This window comes from Neltuma alba, unplaced genomic scaffold (assembly GCF_004799145.2).
Source record: "Neltuma alba isolate B1F8T4 unplaced genomic scaffold, ASM479914v2 tig00001131_pilon, whole genome shotgun sequence".
Classification (NCBI taxonomy): Eukaryota; Viridiplantae; Streptophyta; class Magnoliopsida; order Fabales; family Fabaceae; genus Neltuma; species Neltuma alba.
This window is the reverse complement of record NW_021632346.1, coordinates 36,775-51,746: the sequence shown is the minus strand read 5'-3', so window position 1 is coordinate 51,746 and position 14,972 is coordinate 36,775. Positions and strand designations below refer to the sequence as shown.

Genomic DNA, 14,972 nt, shown 5'->3' with positions numbered 1-14,972 from the left:
TGCGCCATCGAGTGTTCGACCGTTCTCCCTTGTAGCGCCGTTGAGTTTTCTAGTTCTCCCTTGTAGCGTTGTTGAGTTTGAGGGTTTGACCGTTCTCCCTTGTAGTGCCGTCGAGTGTTTGATTGTTCTCCCTTGTAGCACCGTTGAGTTGAGTGTTTCGCTGAGTTCGAGTGTTCGACCGTTCTCCCTTGACCAAGATTCCCATTCCCTTCTTTGTTGAGTTTGTTCTAGTGTTCAACCGTTCTCCCTGCCCCAGATCCGTTGCTGCTCGCCTTGCCTGAAACTAAAAGGCATCCTTCAATCCCTGGTTCAATCAATCAAATTCATATCGGCTTTGGCGTATTGGGTAAGTTCAAAAAACATTCCCTTCCCTTTTGTAGGTAGGTTGTGATTTTAGGAATAAATTGATAAATATCTTTGCTTTGATTTGCCTTTCTCCATTGGCCGAGAGGTTTGGGAAATAGTAAGTGAGGGAGAGATGAAAATCCCTAACTAAGTCTAGCTTTTTGAGAGTTCTGCATTTATGCTTTGCTTTCTACCTTTCACTGAATTCATGGATTGCCTTTGCCTTTCGAGTTTCTCCACTGACTGAGAGGTTTGGTTCTGCCTTTTCACCGGATTGTTTCCTTAAAACTTAAAACAAATAAACAATGTTAGAAGTGTTAGAATGATGAATATGATCGATTGTTTTTTGCTTTCTTCACTGAAGCTCGTTGCTGTGTAACTAATAATTAGAAGTGTTAGAAATTAGAATGATGATTGTTTGATTTATGCTCTCTATTACTATTTAGCTAATAATTAGAAGTGTTAGAAATTGGAATGATGATTGATTCATTTTTGAGTTGTTGATTGATTGAGAATGGCACACATCAAATTCCAGTGTGTGTGATACTGTGATGTCCAAATTGGTGGTCTGAACTGGTTCATGAAAGGCTGAAACTTGTGGTTCTACTATTTGTGTTTATCTAATATCTAGGATCATTTTTATTAATTTTTATCTGTTATTTAGTAGCAGTGATGGATATTCCAAACAATCAAAGTTCTACAAATGAAAATGTCACTCAATCTTCTACTCCCAATACCAAAACTTCTACTCCTACATCGACTTCTTCATTGCATGCTAAAACTGATCCTACATGGGTACATGTTACCTACAAAAAAGAGGGGACACAAACTGTATATACATGCCTTTTTTATGGCAATAATTATAGAGGAGGTGGATAAATAGGATGAATCAACACCTTACTGGTGTCACTGGTCAAATAGCTTCATGTAAAAAAAAAAAGTTTCATATGATGTACGTCATAGAATGACAGAGTCTTTGAAAGAATGTTCAAAGAAAAAACTATTAAAACATAGAAAAAGAACTTGAAGAAACCCATGTTGATTCTCCAATTACCATGTAGTGTGAAGAAGAGGAGAGCTCTTGGGAGTATGGATAATTATTTTGCTCTAGGACAGCTCCTGATTCCCAACCAAGCATTAAAAGTGCATTAGCAACTAAAGAAGCAAAACACAATATGAAAATGTTGATTGCTAAATGGGCCATTGTGAACTGTATTCTATTTAAGGCATTTGATTGCCCTCTATTTCAAAAAGTTGTGGATGGTATTGCTTCAATTGGGCCTGGGTTTAAAACTCCTAGTGCTTATGATTTCAAAGCTAATTTATTGAGTGATTGGAGAAAAGAATATCAGTTACTTATTGATAGCCATCGAGCTAAATGGAAAAAACAATGGTTACATATTCATGGTTGATGGATGAACTGATGTTAGACAACGGACTTTGATAAACTTTTAGTGTATTCTACACATGGTATGGTGTTTGTGAAGTCTCTTGATGCATTAGATTTAGTCAAAGATGCCAAAACTCTATTTACTCTATTTTGTGAAGTCATTGAGTGGGTTGGTCTTAAGAACATGTCCATGTAATGACTGACAATGCAGCCTACTATGTAGCATGTGGTAGGCTGATTAAGGAAAAGTATAAAAAATATTTATTGGTCGTCTTGTGCTGCTCATTGTTTGAATCTTGTATTGAAAGACTTTTTTAGCATGCCTCATGTGTTAGACCTTGCATCAAAGGCATCAAAGATAACAATTTTTGCATACAACAACCATATGGTTTTCTTATAATAGCTGAGGAGAAGACCGAGTTGGAACGAAATTATGCGTCCTGGTGCCACAACATTGCTATTACATTTATTACATTGCATAGCGTATATATGCACAAAAATGACTTGCAAGCTCTAGTTGTTAATAAGTATTTTGTGGATCACAAATTATCGAGCACTGAAGTAGGAAAAAATTTTAGTGCCCTAATATTAGATAATCAGTTTTGAAATGACTGTTATCAAGTTGTTTAGATTGTGTCGCCTCTCATAAAATTGTTGAGAATTGTGGACTCAGATGAGAAGCCTTCATTGCCTTATGTTTATGAAGGCATGCAAAGGGCAAAAGTGGCAATTAACAAGATGTTTAAAAAGAACAAAGAGTAGTATAAGCCCTGCATAAGCATCATTCAAGCTCGATAGGACAAGCATTTGAAGACCAATCTTCAAGCAGCGTCGTATTTGTTGAATCTTGCAATCACATATGATCTTGATTGTCCTAGCAAGTCAAAGTTAATGATGGCATTGATTGATGTGGTGGAGTCTTACTCAAATGAAGATGTTGATGGCTTTCTGGTAATGAAACAAGTGACTACTTATCGTGAATGCAAGGACTCTTTTAATAGACCCTCATGTCAAAAAGCTGTACAAAAATTAGACCCTTGTAAGTGTTAATACTTTATAGTATATTTATGGTTATTTACTAATTCTATATAATATTGTGTACTAAATGTATTTTATTATGTAGATGAATGATGGACATATTATGGTTGTTCACTTCTAGAATTACAGTGTGTTGGCAATGCGTATTCTTAGTCAAACTTCTGCTTCTTTTGGTTGTCAAATGAATTGGAGCTTGTTTGAAAGAATTCATGCAAAAAGAAGAAACAAATTGGAACATAAGAGGTTGAATGATTTCGTTTCACAAACTATAATCTGCGATTGAAGCATAGGTAATCTTGAAAAAATAAATACTTTTAGGCTTTTATTTTAATTGATTTATATTTAATTGAAGTTTTGTTTGTCATTAAAGGAGTACGTTGAAGAAGAGAAAAGTTATGGTCTACTTGACTATGAAAACATTGATATGGTGGACTTTTGGGTGGCTAAAGAAGATCCTGCTCTAGAGTTTGATGATAGAGATGTGGCTACACTTGAAAATGCCCTTAACAATGAAGAAGCTGCAAATTCAACAACTCTTGAGAGGAATAACGAAAGTTTATATATATATGTATATATATAATTAAGACTATTCTTAGATGAATATATAATTATTTACATAATCATTAATATTGCTTATTGTCTTATATAGGTGATGAAGACATAGATATTGTAATCCTCCACCTTTGCACGATGATATTGTTACTCCTACTTTTTCTTGTCCAACTGTTGATGTCTCAGTCTATGCTATTGCCAATGATCTTAATGATGATTTTGATTTTTATAGTGATGAAGAAATGTAGTTTATTAATGTTTGCTTGGTGCAATGAAACATTTAAACTACTTTTGTAACTTCTTATATTTTTTTGATTGATTATTATTTATGAATTTTGTTCTATTTTAATGTTATGAATTAAATTATATTATTTTAATATGACTGATACGACCCCAGTTCGACCTCTAGTCCCACTAGTGACCCTTGACCCACTGTCTCGACCTTCCAATCCTGTTTTTTGTTTTCAAACTGAAATGATAACATCCCATTCCATGGTAAACGAAGGCCTTTGAATAATATATAGTCTAGTGAACATTTTTCTATATATATAGTGAGGACTCCACATCCCATCACACTTATACATAAAATGGATGACTCTAGACTCTATGTAAATTAGAGCTTAACATTAAAGCTGAGTAAGAAATAACTAATTAACTTTACTTACTAGTTAATTAATATTTCAACATATAGGATTCTTTTTTTTTTTGTTGCTAAAGCATAGGTATCCTCCTATTGGAGGTGTTCGCTCCGCAAGTGCACGGGTTGTTACAAGTAATAAAGTGATGAGTAGAGTATCGTTCCCATGAGGATTTGGTTATAAAACCTGGTCAAGTATTGATTATCACATTTTCGCCTAATTTGAGTTACACAATTATATTAAGAGTGAAGGAAAACTATTTTCAAAATTAGAAATTAATTAAAAAAAAAAAAAAAGTGATTCTTTAACTCTGAGGACAAAATGGATTCTAGGATTATTTATCCCCCTTGTATTTCAAAAGTACTCAATTAAATCCCCATCATATACTTGCTTCTTAATTATAGATTGAGCTAGCCAAGGACACTAAATTACCTACAAGTGCTCTCTCAAGTCTCCAAATAGGTGTTTAGTTCAATTAGTTCATTAATCTCTCAATTTATTAATTAAACCCCCAATTTTCATTACAAACCTTATATGACTATATGAGGTTAATGAGTATATCTCTATCTCATTAACAAAACCATCCATTCAACTTGCAAACTTCAAGTTCTCACACAATTTTACCCAAGTTCTACACTTAACCTAGCCCTCTCAAGCATCAATCAAGTGAACCCAACAATCTCATTGATGGCCAATCAACAAGAAACATTAAGCATAGAGTAAAATCAACACAATCATATAATTAATCACAAATATAAAGGGAAAATGAGTACTTAATCCATACAAGGATTCAAAATAATCCTAGAATAGAAGCTTAGCTACTCATGTTCAAAAAACAACCATAACTACAATGAACAACTACAGCCATATCAGAAAAATGAAGACGAAAGAGGAAGGAGACAGCAAAACCAAAGAAAATGGGCTTGAATCTCTTCAAATCTTGGCTTCCATAGCTCCAAATACCTCCAACCCTAACAGAGCAACCTCCCAAAATGAGCCTCCAAAGGTGAAGAATGGTGAAAAACAACGCATCCCTTGAATTGTATAGCATATGGAGCCCTAAACACATGCTGTCTTCAAAACGCAGAGCATCAATAATTCTGCGTTGGCTACAGCCAAGATTTCTCTTGGCTGCGGCCAATTCATTTCTGTCCCGATCTTGGCCGCGACCAATATTTTCCTTGGCTATAGCCAATTGCTCTCTGAAATACTGTTGGCTGAGGCCAAGTGATTCTGTTGGCTGAGGCCAATAATGTTCTGTTTTGCATCTCTTCTTTTCTTGATTTTTTCAATGTGTCATGGCTTCCTATGCATTTTTCCAACTTCATGGGATTAATATCTGATTCAAATGGCTCCCTTAGTAAGTTTCAACCACCTAACAAAGCAAGAAAAACTATTAAAACTAAGTTGATGAACTAGGGGCAAAATATTCACAATTGACCAAAAAATCATAATTTTAGCACAAATATCAACTATGCACATTTTCCTATCCTAGATACTTCCAACTATGCATTAATGCACCAAAAAAATATGATAACTAAGGGAAAAGGCGTTGAAATAACATGAATTTCACAAGGTTAAAAGGAGGCAATCCTATTGAGGCACTGTCGGGCATTAAGTGTGGGCACCTCACCCAGCGGGGATTCGAAACCTTAGTTGTCATATTGTGAGGGACTAGCCCCTTCCGCTAGACCCAATTCCCATTGGTTCAACATATAGGATTCTACAAAGTACAAATAGTACATCTTTGTAGCATGTATATATATTCTAATAGAATATTATTTCATCATTATCAACGTAAAACATAATCTTAGCAAATTTAAAATTCTGTTTTTGTGGCCAATTTAAAACTTTTTTTTTGGGTATAGTTCAAAGTATCTTTAGATTATTTTGGGTTTGAAACTAATCTTTGTCGGGCCAGGAGCATTAAGATTAAAACCCTGCCAACAAATGCTATTTTTGAAATTTGAATTCATATTCCTTTCTTTATAAGGGCGAGACCGTCTAACCTTTTAACCAACAACTTATTCGGAAAACTCTGCTTGCTTTACAGTTTACAGATTCCTAACATGGCCGACTCACATTTGGCATGCGCAAGCAGCTTAGCTTAAACTCTTTCCCAGAATTTTCCACCGTTTTAACCCAAAATGTCACCGCACAAAAGGCCATGCTATGGTAAAGCGGACCTGGGCTTCCAAAGAGATTAAAAGCACACTTCCACCCAAAACCATTTTTTCCAACGGTCTGGTAGAAATGACATCTTATTTATTTTGTTTTATTTTTAGACTAACATTTGCTTGCATTTCATTTTTTTTCTAATAATCAGGAAGGTTTAAACCTTATTTTTAGTCACACCCCATCCGGCTTTCATCACCTAAGCCAACCTCAAGTAACACTAGGTATGACTGTTTTCTTTAAATAATAATAGAGTGAAATATTCTAAAAACCAATGCCTTGTTGAAGTTTTACGGCGACGGATGTTTCAAAACAAAAATCAGAACTCTTTCCACGTAATAGATAGTTCCATTTTCCAAAAGGCCTATTACTAATTGAAGGATGAGAATATTAAAAAAAAAAAGTAAAGGAATTTTTGATTGTGTCAGAAATCCATTTTTGAATTGGGTATGGATAAATACCAATGTCAAGATGAAAAATACCAGTGTCATTGATTCATTTTTCGGGTGAAGATCATTGAGTCATTAGTTCCCCGGTAATCTGTTTCTTTGTAAAAGCTGGGTTTGATTCAGCGTTCCCCGTTTCTATAACAGGAACAGGAATATCCTCCTTTGTTAATTACGCTCTTCAACATTTACGTCACACTCGTTAATATCGAATGCATTCCAGTACTAATCACACTTAAACTCCTCTGTAAAGGCTGAACCATTTAGTCACAGCATACTGATGGATTTTACACATATACAAGGAAATTTTGCTAATATGGAAAATAAACTCTGATAACTTCCTTCGTCTATGGAACTAAGATCCCATGTCCTCTACCCGCCTGTTCGAACTAATCTTGTTTGGTGGTCTCCATTTTCTTCATGAAGTTGCAATCGTCCTGCAGGTACTCAAACCAGAGATCTCAAAAAAGCGTACGAACAAATATCTTCGACGGGGAAGTTTCAGTCGCGTGGACCATCCACTTCTTCTTCTTATCAAATTATTGGTTGGGTTAGAGATATCCATTCTCGTTAATAAAGAGCTCAGGAATCTTTAATCAACTAACATCTCGAAAGGTTAAACTAATACTACGACTCAGAACTGTCAAGGACAAGAGAGAGAGGATGAAGACACAGAGAGAGACATGCAGAGATTAGAGACACCCTTCTTAGCTGTCCAATTAATTGATAACCGCGTTTGCCTCCTCATGTTTATCGCGAATCTCTGATTCACAGGACCCTGGTCATCATGATAAATCCAGATTCACGCCGAGATTTCACCATTTTTGCCTCGCACTGGGCCTCGACTTCCTCAAGAAACTCAGAAAATAAATAATACGGTAATAATGACAACAAAACTCGTGGGTTATGTAATTGAAGTTCTTTATTTTCATCCCCGAGAAAATTGTTTTTTTTTGCTATTACTGCTATTTCTTTCTGGGGCGAACGCTATTACTGTTATTATTCCTCTGGCAGAAGCTAAAAGACACAATACAAACAACAACTCTAGTACTACAAAACAGGAACAAAAAAAACTCGACTCTCGAATTTAAAGTAATGTTTTGTCTTCTGTTTGGTCTCTAGAAAAACACAATTACGTTCTTGCCTTCCCTCATCTGCTTTTTAGCCTGCAGATTTATCAAGACGTACCAGGGACCATGTCAAAGTTATATTGTCCAACAAATTTCCTCTCGTACTCTAATCACTCTTTCTTCCTTTCCGCACCACCAAAGTGGTCCTCGATCGGCGGAGAGGCAGCAGGATTAAAATTCTTCTGTTTCAGATCAGCGTTGTTCGATTTGAGAAATCTGGAGCGGGTGACTGTCACCGTAACCAGCTATTTTCCTTCTCTTAATGTCCTTCACTTGCCTCAGAGTATAGGCGGCAATAGTGGTTGAGCTGGTTTTTTCGCTTTCTGAGCTCAGAAAATGATGGTCTAACAGATTAATAGGTGTCTCCGAACTTGAAACCAAATCGAACGCAGACTTGTTCCTCTCTACTGTTATGTCTTGTATCACATTATTGCACTTCAATATACTTTCCTGCGTTATAATCATAATACCTATTATTAACTATAAATCAGATGAACTCTATGTTCTTATGCTGCCCAGTTTTATAACCACACGAAAGTGAGATAGAACAAAGAAAAAAGGAAAAAAAAAAAAAAAGATATTTACATATGCACAATCGAATGTTGCTCTTAAGAAGCAAGGGTACTGGAAATGTAGCAATTCGTGAGACGCAGAGAGAAGGGCTGATGCAGCAATCTACAGAAGGCTTAAATTCCAAGAGCCTTATCTCTGCGAAACAGATGAACATGATTCTTCTAATAAAATCCAAAATATAAGAGCAAGTTTGATATTCAATTTGATCCTACATAAGACCTTAATTTATTATGTCTCTCATATTTATCTATTTTTTTAAAGGTAGTAATAGTTGCACATGTTAAAGATTTCATCAAATGATAGTTTTAATTAATACACATAATTAGTAAATGTATTTTAGAGAAAACAACACTTATTTATTATAAATAACTAATTCAATTTATTTTCTTAATTTACTCAAATTAGTCAACTAGTTTTTATATTAATAATAGGAAGTAGTATTCAATTAATTGCAGCGGGTCTATGCTTGATTTCAACAAATAGATTTACACTAAGCATTTTAAAAATAATAAAAATAAGTACTCGTAACACTCTTGTAATGGAGAATGATCCCTGTATAAAAGCCACTTTAACTGCCATAATTCCCTTTCTTTTTTTTTTTAATGCAATAAGTAAACATTTTCCTAGTCTTTAATATAAGATTTAATTATTGAGTTAATTTTAGTCATAAATGTAAGACCTATTTATTATATATATTAATTTTTTCTAAATTATCCTTATTAGATACTTTTTCAACCATAATCAAGTAGGGGAGGGAGGAAGGATATTAAGGAAGATGATTATGATATTTTAGGAAAAACATGTCATATTTATTATAATTAACTAACTTACCCAACTTTTTTAATTAAGAGTCTGTTTGGATTAGTGATTGGAAAAGTAGCTTATTGTCAATTTGACTTTTAGAAAAATAAAAGCGGATAAAAGTTAAATTTGATAAGTTGAATTGTGTTTGGATTGGAGTTCAGAAAAGCTAGTTTGTAAAAGTGAGATTGGTAAAAAGTTGTTTGAATTATAATTAAGTAAAAGTAAGCTTGTTTATAAAATTACCAAAATGATTATGAGTTTTGATAAATAATGAAACATTATTAAAAAAAAATTTTACCAAATTATTTATAAGCTTCTGTTGATCTCATATATTTTCTTTTATTTTTTATTATTTATTATAAGGACATATTTAAAAATAAAAGTATATTTATAAGAGCATATTTAAAAACAAAAGTATATTTCTAACTTATTTATTACTTTTAACTAATTTTAACTGATTTTTTGTTATCTACAAATTAGTTATTTGAGGCTTATAATAAGAACCAAAGGAGGTAATAAATTTTTTAACCTTTTCTCTCTCTATGTTTTAAAAGCTATATGTCATGAGCTGTTAATTTTAGCTTATAGCTTATTATTGTAGCTTTTTATACAAAAGTCAGATTGGTCAAACTGCAAGCCAAACAGCACAGATTCTTCAAATGAGCTTATGCTTGAAACAAAGCAGCTTATTTGCCTCCAAATGCTTAGCTAAACAAGCTCTAAATCAAATTAATTAAATAGGTCTTATATTAATGGTCGAATGAATAATATTCTGCTTTACAGTTTACCGATTCCATCATAGCTGACTCACTTGGCATGCTTACCCAACTTACTCTATTTCCCGCATTTAAATTTTTTTTTTACATTATCAAATTTATCAAAAAAAATTCAAATAGTAAAATTCTACCTTTACTAATAAAAGAAGAAGTCTAGTAGTTCTTTTTCTTTTTCAGATGTCTAAAAAAAAAGGAACTATAAAACCTCGGCTTATAATTTACATATAAATCATTAAAATTCAAAGGGGCAAAAGTAAAACTTATTAAATATTTTTACATAACATATTATTCTATACCTTTAATTGCTTGCACTTGCTTGGACAAAGATTAGGGTTTAGTAAAACTACGGAAGATGCAATCATTTCCAAAAGAGATGCCAGATTTATCTGAACCTTTTGGTGCGGTGTGATTTGTTTTTCATAAGGAAAGATAGAGATAAGAACTACTCTATATTACAAGAAACAAACAAACACGACTCATCAAAAGCAACCAAGTGACGTTTAAGCATGTTTTTGGCTTTCCAAAATTAACCCTTTATTTGGACAGAGAGAAAATGAAGAAGTAAAGAAATGTTGTACAAAATTAAAAAATAAAAATGCATATTTTTGCCAAAATTAAATCAACCTTCACCTTCAGCCATGGTAATGCTGTATGGCAATTATTAGAAGAATTAGAATTCGGCGATTTTTGAACCCCACCTGTTGTCCCAGAAATTAAAGAAGCGACGACGACGACGTAGATCTTGTACGGTCTTCTTTTTTCTTGTTTGAGTTAAGAGTCAAGGTTTTTTTTAAAAAAAAAAATTCACAACGGGTAAACTCAAATCCCATGCTCCGAAACCACGTTTAATAATTTTAAAACACTACATCCACTTTTTTTTTTTTAATATACGAATTTGATAGATATTAAACATTTGAGAATGAATATACCCAACACCAAAACCTATATTTTTCCCTTTTTGGGGACAAAATAAACTGCTTTCTTAACGTACAAACTGGTTTCTAGTTTCATAAGTTATGCATTTGGAACCAAAGCATAGGGGAAAGCAAAGTTAATGCATGCATATTTCACAACTCAGACACAATATTCTCCGTATGTACAAGTCAGATTCCATTTTGGTTTTTATTTCTCGATCACCAGGTCACCAAATAGGGCGTAATATTTCTCGATCACCAAGTCACCAAATCCTTATGTATATACTTTTATTTTCCAGACTGATAACAATTAACCAACGTGTGAAATTCTCCTTGATTTTTCTCATGTTTAATTATCCCCGCTCGGTAATCTGAACCTTCCCAAACCCTAACTATTTCGTCCATCTGAAGTCTACCCCAATTCCACTGTGGAAGGACTCCGAAGGATCATTTATGCAGACAAAGCTTTTTGACTAAACGTCCACGAAGTCAAAAGTTTCGTACTATATTATATATATATATATATATATATATATATAATGTGACCAATTATAGTGATGAACAGGGTATCTTTTTTACAAAACACATGGGCCGACCTAACAGTAGTATCGTTTTTTTTCCCAAACGACTTGACTTTTATTTCGCAAGTGACCAATCCTGATCCCTTTCTCATGACACTCTGCACCCTTAACCACCAAAAGTAAAGGCGACAGACAGTGCTTCTTCTAGTTCAAAATTATACACCCATCTTTATTTAATTTGTCAGGGGAATTTTCCATGAACTCGAAGACACACCCATATTTCTTTCGGCGTGTCTAATCTTATTGCTAGCTAGCGCTTAAGTATTATTGAGTGGAGCCGAGAGGTTCTCAAATATATATGTGTGTAGCCTTAGCTTCTCTGTGTCTTGCTAGGTTTCGATATTTGAAATCAGATTGATCTGAGATAACCAAATAAGTTTAATAACTTGCACAGGTCATGATGACAGGCCATTGCTATGACAAAAATGGAGTGAAGAGAGGTGCGTGGAGTAAGGAGGAGGATGAAAGGTTAAGAGCGTATGTTGAGAGATATGGCCACGGCAATTGGCGTCAGCTCCCCAAACGCGCAGGTATATATATGCTTGAACTTGTTAACCAAACTTGCACCAAAACCAACTTGTTTGTTTCAACCTAATTAACTTTAGTTTCTAATTAAAGAAATACAAGTCGGGATATGATCTTGATGGAGTTTGAAATTATATTTACGTTCAGGTTTATCAAGGTGTGGAAAGAGTTGCCGACTTCGCTGGCTAAATTACCTTCGTCCGGGCGTAAAGCATGGAAATTATACCCAGGAAGAAGACGAACTCATCATCAAATTGCATGAACAGCATGGAAATAAGTAAGCATATGTTATCTCAATCGTTAATCACTTTGTTACAGAAGCATGAATTTAGACATTAGCTGTATATGGCTCGATCTAATAATATTTGAGTTTGATTAGTTTCATTAATTTGCTTACATGAGTCTTTATGACTCTTTTTCATTTGCCTTAATATGGCTAGGAAAACCTTGGAAAAGTTGAAGTACTTGAAAATGCTTTCTGAAAGTGTGAAAATTTAAATTGGATGATCGAGTTTCAATTTGTTTTCTTAGCGTTCCTGATATTGTGATTCCATCATTGGGATGAAAAGGTTGCGAAAGAAAAAAAAAAAAATGCTGTCTTTAATTGCATGTGAAAGAATCACTTGACTTCAAAGCTCAATTGCCTTAAACATCAAGTAAATATATGATGATTTCATATGTACACCTAATATATATCTAACATTTATGACATTTTTCATCGTAGATGGTCTTTGATTGCCAAAAGATTACCAGGGAGAAGTGACAACGAGGTTAAGAACCATTGGCATAGCCACCTAAAGAAGCACTTTGGGTGCAATCATGAGGAAAAATCTGAGTTCAAAACGAAGGCTACTGGTACTTGTGAAGGAAAAATGACGAAGTATTTCGAACCTGAAAACCCTGGGCTTGGTTTTTCTGCTGCTTCCTCCAGTGATGTCTCAGAAAGCTCACCACCCATTTACAATTCATCTTCAGCCTTTTCCTTCGAAGCATCAGGCGCTGCTAATGTTGCATGGGAAATATTTGACGAATTCGGAGATTTTTGGACCCAACCATTTGTCCCAGAGAATATATGTGACCAGGATAATTGTTACAGCCTGTGCTATGCTGCACATGAAGCTGACGTGGATGGTTATTCCTCATACCTTCTCCAAAATGCTGAGTTTTTGTGCCAAATGATGCAAGAATTTCCTGAAGATCCTAAAAAGGATATATAGCAAGTGGCGATTCTTCCTTGTATGTTTCTTTTGATGGGCTTCATAACAAGAGGTTATTAATGCATTGAAATTAAATATGGCATGCAGATTGTTGCGGTCGAACTGAAGATGGCTAGCTATGGATGGTTATTGGAAGAATATGTCAAAAATTAAAAGCACCTCAATTCCTTTTCATTCCTTCCAAATTTGAAATTTCGTCAGCACACTGATAATTATTATCCTACTAATAATAATGTGCGCGCGCGCGTGTTTGTCTGCACCTTGCTCTGGCAAGTAGCTAGGCCACTCTATCATATTGTTCCTGCTTTTTTGATTGTTAAAGTTTGTGGACTTGCATGTACATGTATGAAACTAATGTTCGTGAGTCTGTTCTCTTAATGAAATCGAGCGCTTTTGATCATACGTCCATATTTATATCATACTAATTACCCCACTACTTCATCGTGTTCTTAATGCATCACCTATCGCATGTCATTATGTATAGTTTAAAGTTACTCCTCCGGTCCTTATTATAAGACCCCATTTGACTTTTTATTTGGTCCTAATTATAAGACCCCAATCCATTTTGTCTCTTATATTTATACATTTTTTTCCAAGATAATCCTTCTAATAATGATAGTTTTAGCCAATATACTTAATTAGCAAGGATATTTTAGGAATGATAACACATTTATTATAAATAACCAACTTAACTTACTTCCTTAATCTCCTCAAATAAGTCAATTGGGTCTTATAATTAGAACCGGAGGAGTATAATATATTTACAGGCATTTATTCTGAGTTATCATCTCCTAAAGAACTTCCTTAACTAATTAATCTGATCTATAGAAAATCTGACTTGATGAAAAATTATATCCTAATGAGACCACATGAGATTAGTAGTTATACTTCTGTACCCCAAAAGCAAATCAACCCACGCCTACCATCAATAGTTTCATGAACTCAACAGACCATGATCTAGTAATTCTAAAATCCATTTTCTAGTTTCAGTATAACAATAATGGTTTCCACGTCATCTAATGATTTCCTCCCACTTAAAAATATCAAGAATAAACAAGTTGTTCCCACATCACCTAATTTAGTTCATCTCATAATTACAAGGTTAAACATGCATTGCCAATAATATATAAATCATAAATTAAGCGAGTAATAAGAGAAAGCAGAGGGAAGATGTATAGAGCAGAAAATTAAATTGAATCAATATGCAGATTTTCTTTAAAACTCAGTTTCTTCTATGGCAAAATATAGAGCGCTCTCAGCATTTGTTTTCCTTAGCAAATACTTCAAAATGGCGTCCTCTACTCTAGAAAATATGAAGAAACTCTTCTTAAAAATCTTTAAAAATTGGAGCAAAAAAACGGTGCCTTGTCGTGAGGCTGGTTTCTTATTAAGTTACAGCTAGCGCTGAACATTCTTGAATGCTTTTTTTTTTTGGGTGTGCAGTGTCAACGTTCATAGAATGAATTTGATCCTTAAAATGAAAAGAAGGACTTGGAGAGATGGTCGATCTATGATCGGGCCGCCATAGCTGAACCTGGAGATGTCTGACTTGCAATAGGGACTTCGGTGGAATGTTCGTTTCACTCAAGCAAATCGATTTCCTTTCTGGAACCAGTTTCCGCACACTTTAAGTTTATTAGATTTAAATTACATATGTGTAAGTTGGATGGTTCAGATTTAATTTTTTTATTTTTTTTATTTAAAATAACTATTTTAATATGTATAAAATTTAAAATAGAGATAATCTCTTAACTATCATTTTTTCAAAAAATAGTTTTTATTTAAAAATAATTAATTAAAAATTTTAAATCTATATTATTTAAATCAGATATAGCTGATCCAAATTTGATGAGTTTAGAGTGCTCATC

The 14,972-nt window shown here is 33.9% G+C and overlaps 1 protein-coding gene across 1 annotated transcript; it reads left to right on the top strand.

The window, feature by feature from the left end:
• The first annotated feature begins 11,762 nt into the window (after positions 1–11,762).
• LOC114751271 (transcription factor MYB4-like) lies at positions 11,763–13,104 on the top strand. The gene is made up of 3 exons (XM_028939929.1): positions 11,763–11,892; positions 12,035–12,164; positions 12,612–13,104. Exons 1-3 carry the CDS (start codon positions 11,763–11,765, stop codon positions 13,102–13,104), a joined length of 753 nt encoding a protein of 250 aa, XP_028795762.1.
• Positions 13,105–14,972: the final 1,868 nt, after the last annotated feature.

Excerpts from the sequence above, each read along its gene's own strand:
- LOC114751271 (XM_028939929.1), top strand. The coding sequence starts at position 11,763 with ATGACAGGCCATTGCTATGACAAAAATGGAGTGAAGAGAGGTGCGTGG. Across the intron at positions 11,893-12,034 it reads TCAGCTCCCCAAACGCGCAG|GTTTATCAAGGTGTGGAAAG; the intron begins GTATATATATGC and ends ATTTACGTTCAG. Across the intron at positions 12,165-12,611 it reads CATGAACAGCATGGAAATAA|ATGGTCTTTGATTGCCAAAA; the intron begins GTAAGCATATGT and ends TTTTCATCGTAG.